Below are 20,298 nucleotides of genomic sequence, written 5' to 3' on the forward strand. Positions count from 1 at the left end.
CAGACGAACCATCCGTTCTCTCTCCTTGGCCCAGCCGGAGTCCCCCAGGTCCTCCATGCTCTTCCCCCTTTTTACCGGAGCGCCCATCCCATGGTTCCAGTCCCCCGGTCCGAACCCTGCCGGGGGGCCAAGGGCCACTTGGCCCTTCATAGTTCAGCGTCTCTGAACCAGCTGCTCGCGGAGCTGCTCCTGTTCAGCAAGTCTTCCTCCCCCTCTGCAAAGTCTTGCATTCCATAACAAAGCGTTGCAGGAGACTCCACCTGTCAGACGTGCTCGTAACTCTATCTCTCTCTCTCTCTCACGGCTGCCTGGACTGGACTGCCAGCCTCAAGACACCTCCCAGTGCTCTGAGCAATCCGATCTCCCCCCTCCCCCTCCACCACCGGCCAATCACCGGGGGAGCAGCGGGAGGGGCAGGGTGGGTGAAGGGAGGGGCCTTCGCGGGTTAATGATTCCACTAAGTCACATGAGTGGAGGATTAGCCCAGTTCCTTCCCCCTCCCAGCGCTGTGATTGGCTTCTGTTTGCAGGAAAACAGGCCGGCTGGCTGGTTGGAGGAGATTTCCTTTGACAAGAGGAAGGAGACGGAGCAACTTCACAATCTGCCTTGGAGGCGTTACTGACCTGGCAGCCAAATCACTGTGCCGTTCATCCTGTTATGTTCCATTTTCACACTTTCTGTCAGACACAACTATCTGCTACTACAGTATATCTGAATCCAACTGTTTTACAAACACATATTTAATTAGATTGAAGTGCAATAGTAATATACAGTGTACAGGTGATTAAGCTGGGTATAAAATATATAAATAAGCACTACTGAGTAATAGTGCTAATCAGATGCATGTACAGAGTTGTAGTATTAATATGTACAGTGATACAGGTATAACAACACTATGGTAGTAAGTCATACTGGCCAGCAGTGTAACTAGTTAGAGTAGCTAAGGGATATGTACAGATATAGATAAAGTATCTAGAGATATGAATAGATATACTGTAGATAGTATCTACAGGTATGTACAGATATAGATAAAATATCTACAGATATGTACAGATATAGATATAGTATCTACAGATATGTATAGATATAGATATATTATCTACACATATGTATAGATATAGATATAGTATCTATTTAAAAAGGATTATATGCAGACAGATTAATTGTTGCTGCCCGACACGGAGATGACAGTAGAAACTGAAGCCTAAATTCCAGTGAATGAAACGGTGAAATGAAACCTCTGAACCTCCTCACGGACCCCTGGGGGCCCTGGGCCCCTGGTTGAGAACCGCTGGGTTGATTGAACCTTAACGCTACACTCTTACCTACATGTTTCCAGAGGAATGGAGCTGAATTCATGACAACATTCACATTGTTTGGTCGGAAAACAAATATTCCTCTCGGGCAGCAGTGACCTGAGTTTAGTTTAGTTTAGTTTATTCGGATCCCCATTAGCCCTTGCCACAGGCATAGGCACAGGCTGAGTGAGAGGCTGGTAGAGAGATAAGGATAGAGAGAGAGCGAGAGAGAAAGAGAGAGAGAGAAATAAAGAGAAAAAATAGATAGAGAAAGCGGGAGAGAGAGAGAAAGAGATAGAGAAACAGAAAGGAGAGTGAGAAAGAGAGAGAAAAAGAGTGAGAGATAGAGAGAAAGATAGAGAGACATTTACATTTGGTCATTTAGCTGATGATTTTATCCAAGTTCTGTACGACAAGTGATCATGAAGATCACAACTCTATCAACTGAGAGAAAGAGAGAGAGAGAGAGAGAGAGAGAGAGAGAGAGAGAGAGAGAGAGAGAGAGAGAGAGAGAGAGAGAGAGGAGAGAGAGAGAGAGAGAGAGAGAGAGAGAGAGAGAGAGAGAGAGTGTTGTGGGACTGAAGGACTGATTGAAGCTGGAGTCTAGAGGAATAGTAGCCGCTGGTTGAACAAAGATCTATTGTTGAGACGACCTCCTCTTTCAGAAGCTGCACTATGTGTTCAGTGTGAGAAAATACCCAGAGCTATTCACCAAGCTGAGTGTAGTATAACCCTCTCTCTCTCTCTCTCTCTCTCTCTCTCTCTCTCTCTCTCTCTCTCTCTCTCTCTCTCTCTCGCTCTCTCTCGCTCTCTCTCGCTCTCTCTCCCCCCTCTCCCCCCCCTCTCTCTCTCAAGCTGAGTGTAGTATAACAACCTCCCTCCCTCTCTCTCTCTCCCTCCCTCTCTCTCTCTCCCCCCCTCCCTCTCTCTCTCCCTTCACCAAGCTGAGTGTAGTATAACCTTCTCCCTCCCTCTCTCCCCAACTATTAAAGGGACGGGTTTAAAGTCCATCACCAGTTTGTGAAAACATCCAAGTGCACACACACGTGCACACACACACGTGCACACACACACACACACGTACGCACATGCACACATGCACACACACACACACACACACACAGGAGGCAAGTGCACAATAACTACAGTGGATCTGAAACCAGGTAAGGAAGAACAGAGGAGCAGTAGATCAGGTGAAATTAAAGAGGAGGTTCTAGGTGAAGGTTCAAATCTTGTTGATTGTACTAGCAGCATTAAAAGAAAGTGAAAGAAAATAGACAGTTGTGAATGAAATGGCACCATGACGACTGTTATAAGATAAACTAAACAGTGTTAAATATTGTTACAGAATCAAAACTAAATAATGATTACAGGCTGATCATATGTAGAAGTCCTAGTGTTCCCTACTCATGTAACTCTGTTTAACATCTCTGCTGTCAGTAGCAGGACCTGAACGAAACTCTGTGTGTGTGTGTGTGTGTGTGTGTGTGTGTGTGTGTGTGTGTGTGTGTGTGTGTGTGTGTGTGTGTGTGTGTGTGTGTGTGGTGTGTGTGTGTGTGTGTGTGTGTGTGTGTGTGTGTGCGCGCACGTGCGTGTGTGAGAGAGAGAATTCTAGGACTGTCAGGTGCAACATTCCTCTGTTTACTTATGTTCAACAAAAGCAAATGTTCTGCTTTGCCTCACGGTGCGCCCTCCAGTTCTTCAAACTAACCATAACACCCCAAACTAACCATAACACCCCAAACTAACCATAATAATAACACTAATAATAATAACACTAATAATAATAATAATAATAATAATAATAATAATAATAATAATAATAATAATAATAATAATAATAATAATAATAATAATAATAACTAACCATAACACCCCAAACTAACCAATAACGAATGCCGTTATTGGTAATCAATAATCAGAAACGACTTCCCCCCCCCCCCATTTCATGCATTCATGGTGGAACATGATACCGATCATATGCATTTTGATTTTTAACTCTAGCTTGTGTAGACTGAAGACGGTGAAGTTACTTAGAAACAACACACAGTTGTCGGCATCAGCCTTCCTACATGGGTCTAACAATGTGGGACTGTGAACCTTCCCCTGGACACTGAGTAAAGTTACTCCCTGCTTGTAACAATAAGCTACCATTGTTTTTTACACTCCCAGCTGATAGACCCACCCTTCTACAGCACGGAAACAGCCGTGTGTGCGTGTGTGTGTGTGTGTATGTGTGTGTGTGTGTGTGTGTGTGTGTGTGTGTGTGTGTGTGTGTGTGTGCGTGTGTGCGTGTGTGCAAAAACACTTGAGAGGTGCTTTGTGAGGTTGGCTGGCGTGTGGCTCGACATGAGCTGCTCACTCCCTCTGTGAGATAAGTATCAAAATGTTCTCTAGCAGAACTCAACCAGAAGCTCATGCCATTAGATTTGGATGTATTTACTTTAGCAGGAAGTCCCATTGAGATACAAAATAAATCTCTCTTACGGGAGAGACCCATAGCAGCCATACAGAAACACAATGTATATAAAATACAACACCAAAATCACAATGTACTAAAATACAACATATACAACATAGCCTAATATACCAAAATCACAATGTAATAAAATACACAATATACAACATAGTAATCATCAAAGGATAGTAGTACATCTTCTAGTTTTACATCTTTTGCAGGTTATTCCCAGGGTGTATAGCAGGTTAACGCAGGTTATTTCCACATATCAAGATACAAGAGTCATAATACAATATTATCATGATACTAGTCACCAGAGCCCCCACAATAAGATATATATATAGTCACAATATATTATCATGATACTAGTCACAATATGATATTACCATGATACTAGAGTTACAATACGATATTACCATGATACTAGTCACTAGAGGCCCCACAATACGATATTATTATCACAGTATGATATTATCATGATACTAGTCACAATATGATATTATTATGATACTAGTCACAGTATGATATTATCATGATACTAGAGTCACAATATAATATTATCATGATACTAGAGTCAAAATACGATATTATCATGATACTAGTCACAATATGATATTATTATGATACTAGAGTCACAGTATGATATTATCATGATACATATGATAGTACCATGATACTAGTCACAATACGGTAGTATCATGATACTAGTCACAATATGATAGTATCATGATACTAGTCACAATACGATATTATCATGATACTAGTCACAATAAGATATTATCATGATACTAGAGTCACAGTACGATATTATCATGATACTAGGCACGATATTGTAATATCACGATATTGCGATATATTGCAATTTTATTAAAAATGTTCAACTGCAAATGTCCACAACGGAAAACCTTGTTACCATCTTCAATAAAAAATATATATATTATATCTGTTTTATCTACTGAGATAATGTTTTCAGTCTGTTCACCTCATTCCAATCATTTTATTTAATGAATGACCAAGCAGGGCTCTTTTGCCTAGAGGTCGTTGTTTGACTACAATACAGATTCTCCCTTTAAAGTATTGCATTTTATAATCTAACTAACCACAGGACATTCTTCTACTGAAGCTACTATGTGAGTTGTTATGGAAACCAGTTTCCTCCTGACAATGGAGAGGTGAGATTACTGATAACATTTAAATGTAACAACTGATCAGTACGACCAGTAACAACTGGCCGATTAGTACGTCGTTGGCGGCTTTGAAGTTACTGATGTTCTCCTTTGTTGTTTTTTGGTAGGACTGACAAGTTTCACATGTGAAACATTTGATCCATTAGATACTTGGTTAAGTTTGTACTTTAAAATAGATTTACAAGTGGGATGTTAACTGAATATTAAGGTCTACCATCATGTATCTATGTAGGACTGAGAGGTTTACTGCTACAGTACATTTCTCAATACTCTACTGAAGTGATGACAGTGGAACTATGATCTGTACTAGTTAACATCATGTCAGAAAATCTTTAAATATAGCCTGGGTTCAGTACTAGTCAACATCATGCCAGACACTGTTTAAATAGAGTTTTTGTTGATTGATTGTTATTGATAATGTTATGGTGTTTTTGATTGCTTGTATATGTTATTGTTTGTATGTTGGACTTGCTTTGGAAATAGGTACTTTGATATTTCATGCCAATAAAGCCTATTTCTTATTTGAGAGACAGAGACAGAGACAGAGAGAGAGAGAGAGAGAGAGAGAGAGAGAGAGAGAGAGAGAGAGAGAGAGAGAGAGAGAGAGACAGAGACACAGAGAAAGAGGGACCGAGAAAGAGAGACAGAGAAAGAGGGACAGAGAAAGAGAGAGAGAGAGAAAGAGAGAGACACAGAGATAAAGAGAGACAAAGACAGAGAGAAAGTTGTTTAAATAGAGCATGGGTTCAGTACTAGTCAACATCATAATGTTTAGATAGAGCCTGGGTTCAGTACTCAACATCATAATGTTTAAATAGAGTCTGGGTTCAGTACTAGTAACATCATAATGTTTAATTAGAGCCTGGGTTCAGTACTAGTAACATCATAATGTTTAAATAGAGCCTGGGTTCAGTACTAGTCAACATCATAATGTTTAGATAGAGTCTGGGTTCAGTACTAGTAACATCATAATGTTTAAATAGAGCCTGGGTTCAGTATCATAATGTTTAGATAGAGCCTGGGTTCAGTACTAGTAACATCATAATGTTTAGATAGAGTCTGGGTTCAGTACTAGTAGCATCATAATGTTTAAATAGAGCCTGGGTTCAGTACTAGTAACATCATAATGTTTAGATAGAGTCTGGGTTCAGTACTAGTAGCATCATAATGTTTAAATAGAGCATGGGTTCAGTACTAGTAGCATCATAATGTTTAAATATAGTCTGGGTTCAGTACTAGTAGCATCATAATGTTTAGATAGAGTCTGGGTTCAGTACTAGTAACATCATAATGTTTAGATAGAGTCTGGGTTCAGTACTAGTAACATCATAATGTTTAAATAGAGTCTGGGTTCAGTACTAGTAACATCATAATGTTTAAATAGAGTCTGGGTTCAGTACTAGTAACATCATAATGTTTAAATAGAGCCTGGGTTCAGTACTAGTAACATCATAATGTTTAAATAGAGCATGGGTTCAGTACTAGTAGCATCATAATGTTTAGATAGAGCCTGGGTTCAGTACTAGTAACATCATAATGTTTAGATAGAGCCTGGGTTCAGTACTAGTAGCATCATAATGTTTAGATAGAGCCTGGGTTCAGTACTAGTCAACATCATAATGTTTAGATAGAGCCTGGGTTCAGTACTAGTAACATCATAATGTTTAGATAGAGCCTGGATTAGTAACATCATAATGTTTAGATAGAGCCTGGGTTCAGTACTAGTAGCATCATAATGTTTAAATAGAGCCTGGGTTCAGTACTAGTAACATCATAATGTTTAAATAGAGCCTGGGTTCAGTACTAGTAACATCATAATGTTTAGATAGAGCCTGGATTAGTAACATCATAATGTTTAGATAGAGCCTGGGTTCAGTACTAGTCAACATCATAATGTTTAGATAGAGCCTGGATTAGTAACATCATAATGTTTAGATAGAGCCTGGATTAGTAACATCATAATGTTTAGATAGAGCCTGGGTTCAGTACTACTAGCATCATGCTGCTCACAGTTGAGCTGAACTCAACCTGGTTGATGCTAATCTCTCTCTCTAGAGCTCATGCTCTACGGTACCTGGCGTGGTGGTGGCGTCGGGCCTGGCGTGGTGCTCTGCGGTACCTGGCGTGGTGGTGGCGTCGGGCCTGGCATGGTGCGGTACGGTACCTGGCGTGGTGGTGGCGTCGGGCCTGGCATGGTGCGGTACGGTACCTGGCGTGGTGGTGTCGGTGGGCCTGGCCCGTCTAGAGGAGAGGCGGACGGACCGTAGCACCGCTCGCCAGAAGCGACCTTTGGGTCCCATGTTCTCTAGAGATCTAGCTGCCAGGAGAACTCAGACCACAACGCATGCTCTCTAGAGATCTAGCTGCCAGGAGAACTCAGACCACAACGCATGTTCGCTAGAGATCTAGCTGCCAGGAGAACTCAGACCACAGCGCATGTTCTCTAGACTAGAGATCTAGCTGCCAGGAGAACTCAGACCACAACGCATGCTCTCTAGAGATCTAGCTGCCAGGAGAACTCAGACCACAACGCATGCTCTCTAGAGATCTAGCTGCCAGGAGAACTCAGACCACAACGCATGCTCTCTAGAGATCTAGCTGCCAGGAGAACTCAGACCACAACGCATGCTCTCTAGAGATCTAGCTGCCAGGAGAACTCAGACCACAACGCATGCTCTCTAGAGATCTAGCTGCCAGGAGAACTCAGACCACAACCCATGTTCTCTAGAGATCTAGCTGCCAGGAGAACTCAGACCACAACGCATGTTCTCTAGAGATCTAGCTGCCAGGAGAACTCAGACCACAACGCATGCTCCTCTGCTTCCAAGAAGACGAGAAGGAGGAGAGAGTGAGCTGAGATAAGAGAGAGGGGAAAAGAAGAGAGAGAGAGAGAGAAGAGAGAGAGAGAGAGAGAGAGAGAGAGAGAGAGAGAGAGAGAGAGAGAGAGAGAGAGAGAGAGAGAGAGAGAGAGAGAGAGAGAGAGGCCACGTGCATAGCTCACCCTATTCCACTGGGTGCAGGAATGCATGTGGTACCTAGGTGAGAAAGGTTGGCCGCAGGGCGGCATGCTGCACCTCCTCTCACATGACTCAGACAAAACAATTAAGAGACCATTAGCCTCGACCCACCGCCATATTCAATCATATCCATATCCATCATATCCATCAAGGCCACCGTCAACGTCTCAAGCTTTGAGAGCATTAAGCAACTTTTATTTTTGTGTTTTATACATTTTTCAACTGTACTTCAGATCTGCAGCCGACCACGTGGTCATTATTAGATCTGCTGTCAGCCAGAAGGCAGCCGACCACATGGTAATTTTTCCTGTGTTGATTAATTGAAAGTCCATTCGTTCAGCTGACGTGCTGATAATGAGATGAAGGTTCAGGGTCTGGACGGCCTGCTAGCATGTGGCTGAGAGGTCAGTGTGTGTGTGTGTGTGTGTGTGTGTGTGTGTGTGTGTGTGTGTGTGTGTGTGTGTGTGTGTGTGTGTGTGTGTGTGTCTTCCTCTCTGACTGTGTAGTTAGTAGAGTTTGTTGAGCTACAGAGAGCTGTACAGTCAACACCAGTGGCGAATATTCATGGAAGCCAAGCTTCCCCAAAAATGTGACCAGTAAAAAAAAGAAATAATAATGATAAAAAATATATATATATTTTTTTTTATAGTTTACAATAATAAGAAAATAATAACTTTTCATCTGTGTTATAATAATTTTCTCCCTCCTGGTGAAATGAACCGAACGAGCGAAACTGTGCCCACTCTCTATAACACTGCAGGCAGGTACACTTCTCTGGTAGCATTATTTTGATTGGCATTGAAGCCATGATTGGGATCCATTTACAAAAAATAGTAAAAGAAATTATTTAGCCAATAAGATTCTAGCTTAACTCAATGGGGTTGGTCTTTGCACATCAAAACGCCCACCAGCCTGGTGACCAGGGGGATTCCAGGTGAGATGTAGCTTCAGAAGTTCAGACCAATCAAATCACATTAAAAGCTAAACGTCATCATAGCCTTCGTTCTAGGCTAGCTAGCTAGTAGCTACATAACTATGGATGGTGGTGATGGAGAGTTTCTCATAGTGAACGATTTCATAAAGTTACGATTTGAACAACAATTGAAAATGAAAGAAAATGGAAGGCTGACACCGCAATTGTGTATTGTTCAGACGAGAGAGAGTAAGGTACAACGTTCTTTAAATATAGAAAACTACAAACAAACAGAATGGCTAACTGGATCGGCTAAGGGAGCTATTTTGCTGGCCATGCCTCCTGTTCGACAAGGCAGGTGTCCTAAACAATCCCTGGACCACCACTGGGAATTCTGATCCAACTAATCTGTCCAGGTCCATTGACAGACATGGCAAGTCAAAGAACCACATCACTGGGTGAGTGATTGTTTTTGTATTGACACACACACACACACACACACACACACACACACACACACACACACACACACACACACACACACACACACACACACACACACACACACACACACACACACACACACACACACACACACACACACACACACACACACACACACACACACACACACACACCTGTTGAGCCATCTTCGACGTAAGATGCTAATATTGTGTTGTTTTGCCATCTTCGCCGTACGGTGGTCGTAAAATGAGGCTATAATAATTGTGTGCTTTAGCTCTGTTTATTTGATGTTTTCTTCCATCTTCGCTGAAACTGATTGTTATAGGCATGGTGGGATAGGAAAACTATCATTGTATTGCATGTGTTGAACCGTAATGGGAACTAATTCATACTATACGATCACAGCGCTGTTATTGTAATGCCTTTTTGGTAAGGCAGGCTGTTCTGTGATTTGAAGAGGTTGCTGCCCAGTAAATGCATGTGAGCTCAACCTGAACGTCTGCATTATTTGTCGAACCCGAGAGGAGTTACACTGACCGTCATGTGACGTTTGTTGTTACATGCTATATGATACGTGGACTCCAGTTTAATGAATCCAAACATAGACGATGTGGTTGAATTTATTCCGTCACTTTGTAACACTTTCATTTGTAACACTTTGAGCTCTGTTAGTGAAACGATGCCGCTATCTGCCTTATAGCATAACGGTCCCATTATTGCAGAGTAGATCTAATAACGCATTATCAAAACATAGATTGTAAAATAAAATAAAAATAAAAATAAAATATTGACTTGGCATCCTCATATTAGCCACGCAACGCCACTGGTCAACACTACTGTAGCTCTGAGCTACAGAGAGCAGTACAGTCAGAGTCAACACTACTGTAGCTCTGAGCTACAGAGAGCAGTACAGTAAACACTACTGTAGCTCTGAGCTACAGAGAGCAGTACAGTCTGAGCTACAGAGAGCAGTACAGTCTGAGCTACAGAGAGCAGTACAGTCTGAGCTACAGAGAGCAGTACAGTCTGAGCTACAGAGAGCAGTACAGTCTGAGCTACAGTACAGAGAGCAGTACAGTCTGAGCTACAGAGAGCAGTACAGTCTGAGCTACAGAGAGCAGTACAGTCTGAGCTACAGTGAGCAGTACAGTCTGAGCTACAGTACAGAGAGCAGTACAGTCTGAGCTACAGAGAGCAGTACAGTCTGAGCTACAGAGAGCAGTAGTCTGAGCTACAGAGAGCAGTACAGTCAACACTGAGGGGCCATGTGGGCGTCGCCAGGCAAACCAAGTGAACCTGTTCATGACTGCAGCAGATACACGATGTGACATATAGGGTAGAACTGTATATTATATAGAAGTGTACATACATAGGACTCATTGCCTTTTGTATTTTATCTTAATATTTGTATCATGTCTATTTTATTTCTATTCTATTATTATTATTTGTATTTTTTGCACAATCGAAGCGGGCATGGCCACCTTCATATCACTATATGTCTTGTGTATGTATGTGATGAATAAACCTCTTGAATCTTGAATGATCTCCTCTGTCTGCAGCAGGTACAGTAGTAGGGGTGGGAGAAATGTTGTTGCACGCACACGCACACACACACACAGTGCTAGCCGTCTTATTTGCATAACCAGAGCATATCTCTTCTATCTCATCGTTGTAAACCACATGGGGACGTCTCATTTACATAGTTTACACGGTCTAAACAATGTGTGTGTGTGTGTGTGTGTGTGTGTGTGTGTGTGTGTGTGTGTGTGTGTGTGTGGTGTGCGTGCGTGCGTGGTGTGGTGTGGTGTGGTGTGTGTGTGGTCTGTGTGTGTGGTCTGTGTGTGTGTGTGTGTGTGTTACAACAGGGAGGATGGAGGTCGTTAGCCGCACAATAGATGAGTGTAGATCAGTGTAGAACAGAGATTTATGACGACTGACATGTTGTGATAAACCTGAAGAATCACTTCTCATTCTTCTCCTCCACCATCTAGTGCAGCCGGCTGATGTCTTAGGCTGGCAACTAAATCAGTACGACTAGTGTGTTCTGGCTCAGACCTGGGATCGGGTTGGCCTGCCTCTTATCACCTGACCACAGAACACAGCTTAACAAACATGTAACTGGGCCTTGTGTGTCAAGCAGCTAAATGAAACATAGAGCGTGATGCTTTGAGCTCTAGTGTTGTGTCAAGCTGCTAAATGAAACATAGAGCATGATGCTTTGAGCTCTAGTGTTGTGTGTCAAGCAGCTAAATGAAGCACAGAGCATGATGCTTTGAGCTCTAGTGTTGTGTGTCAAGCTGCTAAATGAAACAGAGCATGATGCTTTGAGCTCTAGTGTTGTGTGTCAAGCTGCTAGATGAAACAGAGCATGATGCTTTGAGCTCTAGTGTTGTGTGTCAAACAGCTAAATGAAACATAGAGCATGATGCTTTGAGCTCTAGTGTTGTGTGTCAAACAGCTAAATGAAACATAGAGCATGATGCTTTGAGCTCTAGTGTTGTGTGTCAAACAGCTAAATGAAGCATAGAGCATGATGCTTTGAGCTCTAGTGTTGTGTGTCAGGCAGCTAAATGAAGCACAGAGCATGATGCTTTGAGCTCTAGTGTTGTGTGTCAAGCTGCTAGATGAAGCATAGAGCGTGATGCTTTGAGCTCTAGTGTTGTGTCAAGCAGCTAAATGAAATATAGAGCGTGATGCTTTGAGCTCTAGTGTCGTGTGTCAAGCAGCTAAATAAAACATAGAGCATGATGCTTTGAGCTCTAGTGTTGTGTGTCAAGCAGCTAAATGAAGCACAGAGCGTGATGCTTTGAGCTCTAGTGTTGTGTCAAAGCAGCTAAATGAAGCACAGAGCATGATGCTTTGAGCTCTAGTGTTGTGTGTCAAGCAGCTAAATAAAACATAGAGCGTGATGCTTTGAGCTCTAGTGTTGTGTGTCAAGCAGCTAAATCAAGCATAGAGCGTGATGCTTTGAGCTCTAGTGTTGTGTGTCAAGCAGCTAAATGAAGCACAGAGCGCGATGCTTTGAGCTCTAGTGTCGTGTGTCAAGCAGCTAAATGAAGCATAGAGCGTGATGCTTTGAGCTCTAGTGTTGTGTGTCAAGCTGCTAGATGAAGCACAGAGCATGATGCTTTGAGCTCTAGTGTTGTGTGTCAAGCTGCTAGATGAAGCACAGAGCATGATGCTTTGAGCTCTAGTGTTGTGTGTCAAGCTGCTAGATGAAGCACAGAGCATGATGCTTTGAGCTCTAGTGTGAGCCTCGGTTTGTATCCATGATCAGCTTACGAACAATGGAAAGACGGATGATCAGTGCGGTAGATGAGGTTGGTCTTCACGTCTTCCATCACTAAGCTAAATCAACATGGTAGATGAGGTTGGACTTCACGTCTTCCATCACTAAGCTAAATCAACATGGTAGATGAGGTTGGACTTCACGTCTTCCATCACTAAGCTAAATCAACATGGTAGATGAGGTTGGACTTCACGTCTTCCATCACTAAGCTAAATCAACATGGTAGATGAGGGCTGTCTTCACGTCTTACCTTGGAGGTGCTGCTGCTCCAGCGCCAGCGTCTCCAGTGTGTAGGAGCAGAACTCCAGGTTCTCCAGGGCCTGCAGGCGCGCCGTCTCGTCCTCCTCCTCCTCCAGCATGGCGCGGAGCTCCTCGGCCGTGTGCGCGTACGCCTCCATGTCGTGCTCCACCTCCTGCAGGCGCAGCGACAGTTTGTACTCCTCCTCGCGCCGCCGCTCCTCCTCCGCCTCCTCCTCCTCCTCCAGCTCCATCTCCATCTCCCTCTCCGCCTCCAGCTGCAGCCGGATCTCCTCCTCCTGGAGCGCCGCGAGGTCGCCGAGCTCCCCGTCCTCTCCTGCCGCCTGGGCGGGTTCCCCCGCGTCCGCCTCCTCCGCGCTGTAGAAGACGGGGTTGGCGGAGGGAGGGGCGGCGCTCTGTCTCGGGCAGGGCGGCGGCGGCGGTCGAGGGGCACGGCGGGCCGGTTTGTACGGGGCGGGGGGACGGAGGATCCTGGGACGGGGGGGAGGAGGGCGCAGGGACTTGCGTCGCTCCAGCGAGGACGGGGCGGAGTTGGAGGGCAGGGACTGCAGGAGGTGGGACAGGGGGGAGTGGGAGGAGCCTCGGATAATGTCGCTCTCGCTGCTGTAGTCCACAATGGAGAAGTGGCGCGAGATGCGAGAGTCCTCCCCGGTGGAGTCATCCCCGGTGGAGTCGTCCCTCGTCGGAACGCCGACGTCATCAGCGCCGCCGTGCGTCAGGCTCCTCTCGAACTCAAAGAGCTGCTGGGAGAGCTTGGCCTCCAGGGCCCCCGCTGAGTTGACCAGGGCGTCCAGGGTGAGGGAGGTGGGCAGCAGGCCGTTAGAACCCCTGACTCTCGGCTGGGAATGAGCCGCTCTCTCGCCGCCACCGTCCGTCATCATATCAGCGTCGCTGGCGCTCGCGTGGCGAGTGAGCTTCTTCTGCCGGTGGCTCTCCACCAGGCTGATCAAGGCTTTGCCGAGACTGGTGCCTTTTCCGTTAGCGGCGGTGCCGCTGTCGGCCGGCGGTCTCTGGAAATGTCTGTTCTCCTTCGACCAGCCGTGCAGGGGGAGGGTGAGGCTGTGGATGGGATTGGGTAGCGGGGGCGGTGGTCTGGTGTTAGCATAGCTAGACCTGCTACTGTTAGCGGCGGTGGAGGCGGGGCTGTCGTGGTGCCTGTGGCTAAGCGCGGGCAGGCTAGGCCGCGGGGGCAGCCTGGGCCTCGCTGGAGGGGTGGACCCGACTCTCCGGGGCCCTCGGTGGGTTGGGGCGGCGGGTCTGCGAGGATGAGGACCGCGCTGGGGCCTCTCGCTAACCGTGTCCCCTCGCCACCTGCCCCGCTCGGTCCTCTCAAAGTAGTCCAGGTCCCACACGGTGTGGTCCTCGTGCGTCCTGGAGTCCTCCGGCCCGCTACGCTCCAGCCGATCCAAGCTGTATTCTGACGTGCTGCTCTCCTCCTTCTCGCCCGCTGCAAAATCCATTTCCTCTGCTATTTTCTGCCCGTCGTCATCCATTCGGATGAAGCGATGAGGGAAGATGCCGCGTCGTCCTCTCAGCGCTCCTTCCAGCCAGCCATCGTCCAGGGTGCTCAGCACGCGGATGTGGTCGCCCACATCAAAGTCCAGCTCGCCCGGCTCCATGGCCCGGAACTCGTACAGCGCAACTCCATACACCCCTCCCTCCTCCTCCTCTTCCTCCTCCTCCAACTCCTCTTCGACCGGGACCTCCTCCTCTGTCCTAAACACCTCCCCGTCCTCTACCGCTTCCTCCTCGATGCCTTCTCCAGTGTCGTAAGGGTCCTCCTTGTAGCCCAGCGGTCGCGCGTCGTAGTTAAAACCCCGGTAGCTGTTGGGGCCGTGGTCGTGTGGAGAGCGGAGGGGCCCCAGGAGCTCCACGAAGCCCTCGGGGAACGTGCCTCGCCGTCCCTCCAGCTCGCCCTGGAACCAGCCCGGCTCCGGCAGGCCCGTGATGACGATGAGGTCCCCCTCGCGGAAGTCCAGCTCCTCGCGGAGCTGCGCATGGAGGCCCATGAGGGCGCGGGCCTGGCCCAGCGCATGGGGCGGCAGCTCAGAAGCCTGCGCCCGCGCCGAGCGCAGCACCAGCTGCCGAGACCGGCCGGAGAGGTGGAGCTCCTTCACGCAGGAGGAGGGGAAGAGGCCGCGGGCGCCCCAGGCGTTCCATCCACGCAGCCAGACCGCACCGGGGTCTGAGGGCTCCTCAGCTACCACATCACCTGGAGGAGAGAGAAGACCACGTCACTACTGATGCCATGATACCACATCACCTACAGTAGGAGAGAAGACCACGTCACTACTGATGCCATGCTACCACATCACCTACAGTAGGAGAGAAGACCACGTCACTACTCCTTAAACTGATGCCATGCTACCACATCACCTAGATAGAGAACACATCACCTAGGACAGGGGTCAGCAACCTTTACTATCAAAAGAGCCACTTTTCCCCCCTACCACAAAATAAAATGCTCAAGGAGCCGCACAACCTATTTACCCTTAAAATGAAGATAACAGTGTATAACGTTTTATATATCCCCAAGCATACCCCACATTTAGCATAAAACGCCTGACAATTGCATACCCAAAGTAATTTGCGATTTATTATACTTTATACTTTGTTGCATTAATGGAATTATAAAGCAACAAAAAGAAAAATGTTGACTTTTTATTACTGTTTTTACCTGTTATAACAAAGGAAAACCTCAAACTCTTATGAAGAGGAGAAAAAAGACTGGCATGTGTAGACCTATTTTTAAATAAAACACAGAAGAGGAGACAAAACACTGGTGTCTGTAGACCGACTTTGAAATAAAACCCTGAACTATGCAGCTCTATTTGAGTCCTTCCCTTATGTGTGGAAAATCTATAAAATAAAAAGTAAATTTTTCGTTGTTTGCAAATTTCACACCACATATCAGGCATACAGGTAAGCCTGCATCGTTAGTCGTGAAAGAAAATGAATCTGTCCACGCTGAATTAAACCCTCTATTTTCCTCAGACTTTCCTTTTTCTGGATTTATCCATGGTTAGCTTACTGGGGGGTCGGAAACTCAAGATTAGCCACTTGTGGGGCGCGGCTACGTGGTGCAGTGGGCAAGGCGCTCACCACGAATACTGGAGACGCTGGGTTCGCCTGTTCGAGCCCAGCGCTCCACATTGCTTTCAGTTTAGCTGGTCGTCCGTACTAATACACATTGGCAGTATTAGGGGGTGGGAAACTGATGGGTGGGGATCGGGCGTTGTGGACAGCGACTCCTACAGGTCGATTGGTGCGCCTGCGCAGTAGAATCAGGAAGCGACGGGGGCGGCGCCCCTCCAAAGCGCAGACCCCTGACGCTGAAAGATCGCGCCGCGCAGGTGAAAAGATGCGACTGCTGTTACCTCGAGTATCGGAGGGGACTCGTGCTATGCATGACTTAGTCCACATTGCAGACGGCTTGTGGGAGGCATGAAACAGCGTTCGAGACAGGGGAGGGTTGAATTGGATGATACGAAATTGGGATGGGAGAAAAATAGAAAATGGGAGAAAAAGTGGATAAAAAAAAAAAAGCCACTTGCAGACGGCAGGGAGAGGCACGGGGTGTGACGTACTGTATATTTTAGTTGATTAAATATTTTTGTTGACTAAATATGTTAGTTGATGAAATATTTTTTAATTTCAGTGTCACAGTATGAAATCGATCTCCAAAGAGAACAAAAAAAAAGAAAAAAATATATATATATTTTTTTGGGCCAGGGAGCTGCAGGTTGCCAACCCCTGACTTAGGAGGATAGAGAACACATCACTTGGGATGATAGAGAACATATCACCTAGGAGGATAGCGAACATATCACCTAGAATGATAGAGAACATATCACCTAGGATGATAAAGAACACATCACCTAGGATGATAGAGAACACATCACATAGGATGATAGAGAACACATCACCTAGGAGGATAGAGAACATATCACCTAGGATGATAGAGAACACATCACATAGGATGATAGAGAACACATCACCTAGAATGATAGAGAACACATCACATAGGATGATAGAGAACACATCACCTAGGATGATAGAGAACACATCACATAGGATGATAGAGAACACATCACCTAGGATGATAGAGAACACATCACCTAGGATGATAGAGAACACATCACATAGGATGATAGAAAACATATCACCTAGGATGATAGAGAACACATCACCTAGGATGATAGAGAACACATCACCTAGGATGATAGAGAACATATCACCTAGGATGATAGAGAACACATCACCTAGGATGATAGAGAACACATCACCTAGGATGATAGAGAACATATCACATAGGATGATAGAGAACATATCACCTAGGATGATAGAGAACATATCACATAGGATGATAGAGAACATATCACATAGGATGATAGAGAACATATCACATAGGATGATAGAGAACACCATGTCAGTAGTCCTGATACTGATGTCATGCAAGAAAGAAATATGACTTTCTGGAAAGAGTCTTTTAAAAGCCTCAAAATAGGTGGATTTCAAATTATTTATCCGATTTGATAAAAGCTACTCTCAGAGCACGTTCACACCTGGATAAATATCCCCCCCCCCCCCCCCCCCCCTGCATAAATGGTTCAAGTCACCATGGAATCTCTATACATCATCATACCCATAACCCAACATCTCTCTCTCTCTGTCCCTGTCCCTCTCTGTCTCCCTCTCTCTAAATACACCTCCCTCCTAACAACTGCACCGGGATCAGCTTTTCCAGCTCTCGTCTCCAGTGGATCCAGTGGATTAGTGGAATGTTTGACTGGTCTGGGGCTCCCCAGGTCAGAAGGTCACATTCCTCAGAACCTGTGGCTCCGCCTCCCCATTGTGTCTGAGAGCAAACTGGATATGTAGTACATTCATACAGGAAACTATGTAGTATTACCTACTAGGAAAAATATACTACCTACTAGGACAAATATACTAGGAATATTAACAATTGTATTTAAACTGTGTAAATTATATTTTATATTACTATTATTACTACTACTACCACTACTATTACTACCACTACTACTATTATTACTACTACTACTACTACTACTACTACTACTACTACTACTACTACTACTACTATTACTACTAATACTGTTACTATTACTGCTATTACTACTACTATTATTACTACTACTACTACTACTACTACTACTACTACTACTACTACTACTACTACTACTACTACTACTACTACTACTACTACTACAGTTAGTACAATACTACTACTACTACTACTACTACTACTACTACTACTACTACTACTACTACTAGAAAACATAATTATAGTATATATATATAATAATTCCATAATGCCACATAAATATCTGCAGTTGGGAATTATGTGTTCAGCATTAGGGTATTTTTATGTTGTTTTGTTTTTTGTTTTGTTCTCTAGACTGGAATTTAACTTCAAAGTCTCTGAGTCTCTAAGCTACTGAACTCAAAATGCCTGATAAATCACAAGCTATTATGAGCTTTCACACAACACAACACAACACTGTGGCTTCTGATGACATCTAGTGGTGGGTATTGGGACTACAACCTTCACAGCTATGTTGTCAAAACCAACTCTTGACAGCTTTATGGACCTTCAAAGGAAGGAGGTAAAAAAACTCAACAAAATAGATATTTTTCTGATGTCTGGAAAATGTAGAAAGCTTAAAATATAGATTTCTTAAATAATATGTGGATGAAAGCCATTCACTGTTGTTGTTGTTGTTGTTGTTGTTGTTTTAGAGATGTGTCAATGAGTGGCTTGTAGATGGACAGTGCTAGTTAGATTCATATTTCAAGTCTAAAATATAATAATATGTATGATAGCATACAGTGCTGAATATATCTGAAATATTATCCTTCTATATACCTACTTATACACCTGCATATAACCCATATAACTATGTATGATAGCATGTATAATAATGCTGTATTGTATTAAAAAAAAATATATATATATATATATTATTTTTTTATTCTTACCCTCACTGAACTGAATCATCTGAAAATGTGCATATCTGTGATGTCAGAGATTTCTCAGCTGCATAATAATGTGGCAGTTGATGTGGCAGTTGGCACCAGGCTGAGGCCACACAGTGGTTGGAGCCCAGCCTCAAAACGGCTTAAGATCTTGAGGTAGAAAAATGCTGTTTTTGAGTACTTGATTAGAAATACAAAACAATGATTTTTTTTGGGAAAAAAACCTTACAGAGGTGTTCCATAGACTCACAGGAATTGTGTAAAAGTGGCCAAATAGTGAAAGAAATAGTAAAATAGGTCCCCTTTAATGAACTAAGAACATCCTTCTTTGGATGTTTGTCTTTTGATACAACCGCCCCACACACATCAGTCACTACACCAGAGGACCAGACTTTACCTGAGTTCATGGTCATTTAGCTCCTTCAGACAAGTAGCGTTAGGATGGGAGGGAAAATAGGACCCATTAACAGTTAGCACCAGCTTACATAGAATACACTTTGAGTGAGTGAGTGAGTGAGTGAGTGAGTGAGTGAGTGAGTGAGTGAGTGAGTGAGTGAGTGAGTGAGTGAGTGAGTGAGTGAGTGAGTGAGTGAGTCTGAACAGACATGTATATTTTCAACAATTGTATATAACATTATTTTAATTTGTGGAAGATGTTTGTTAAGTTGTTCATACCAAGACTAAGCCTAAATAACATTTCAGACTGACGAAGACTAACCCTTATCCTAAATAAAATTTCAGACTGACAAACGAAGACTAACCCTAAATAACATTTCAGACTGACAAACAAAGACTAACCTTAAATAACATGTCAGACTGACAAACAAAGCCCTGATGTTGTTGCCATCAATGAGGATCGGAAGAGGATTTGTTTATTTTTTATTCCAGCCGAGAGGAATTATTTCTAACGAAGTGTGCGTGTGTGTGTCCATGTGCAGTACCTCTCTTCAGGGAGAGGTCTCCTGGCTCTGCAGAGCTGAAGTCGCTGATACACACATAGAGGCCATCTTCTGCTTTGGTGCTGGGGATGGTGACTAACTCCACAAACGAAGTGGGAAACTGACCTGGGGGGGGGGGGGGGGGGGGGGGAGAGAGAGAGAGAGAGAGAGAGAGAGAGAGAGAGAGTAAAATAAGTATAAAAAAAGCATAAAATATACCACAAAAAAGTCAAGGTAAGGCATACTACACCTACTGTAGACCTCAGTATATTTTTACTGTATTTATTTACTGTATATTTTATTCCATTTTTATTCTACTCTTATCTTGGGCAATTTGTTTAATTTTTTTGATCCACTTTTTCTCCTCTTTTTCTATTTTTCTCCCATCCCAATTCCATTGTGCCAATTGTGCTGTCTCTGCTGTGCAGGCGTCCCCAACCGACCTGTGGGAGTCGCTGTCCACAATGTCCAGATTACC

The 20,298-nt window shown here is 44.5% G+C and overlaps 1 protein-coding gene across 1 annotated transcript in view; it reads right to left on the reverse strand.

The window, feature by feature from the left end:
- The window catches only part of dnmbp (dynamin binding protein), a 163,650-nt gene that overhangs the window by 61,615 nt on the left and 81,737 nt on the right, over positions 1–20,298 (reverse strand). The window contains 2 exon segments of the mRNA XM_084326445.1: positions 12,878–15,097; positions 19,824–19,946. Coding sequence (XP_084182571.1) covers positions 12,878–15,097; positions 19,824–19,946 — 2,343 coding nt within the window.

The sequence above is a fragment of the Notolepis coatsorum genome (genome assembly GCF_963971535.1).
Source record: "Notolepis coatsorum genome assembly, chromosome: 12".
NCBI lineage: Eukaryota > Metazoa > Chordata > Actinopteri > Aulopiformes > Paralepididae > Notolepis > Notolepis coatsorum.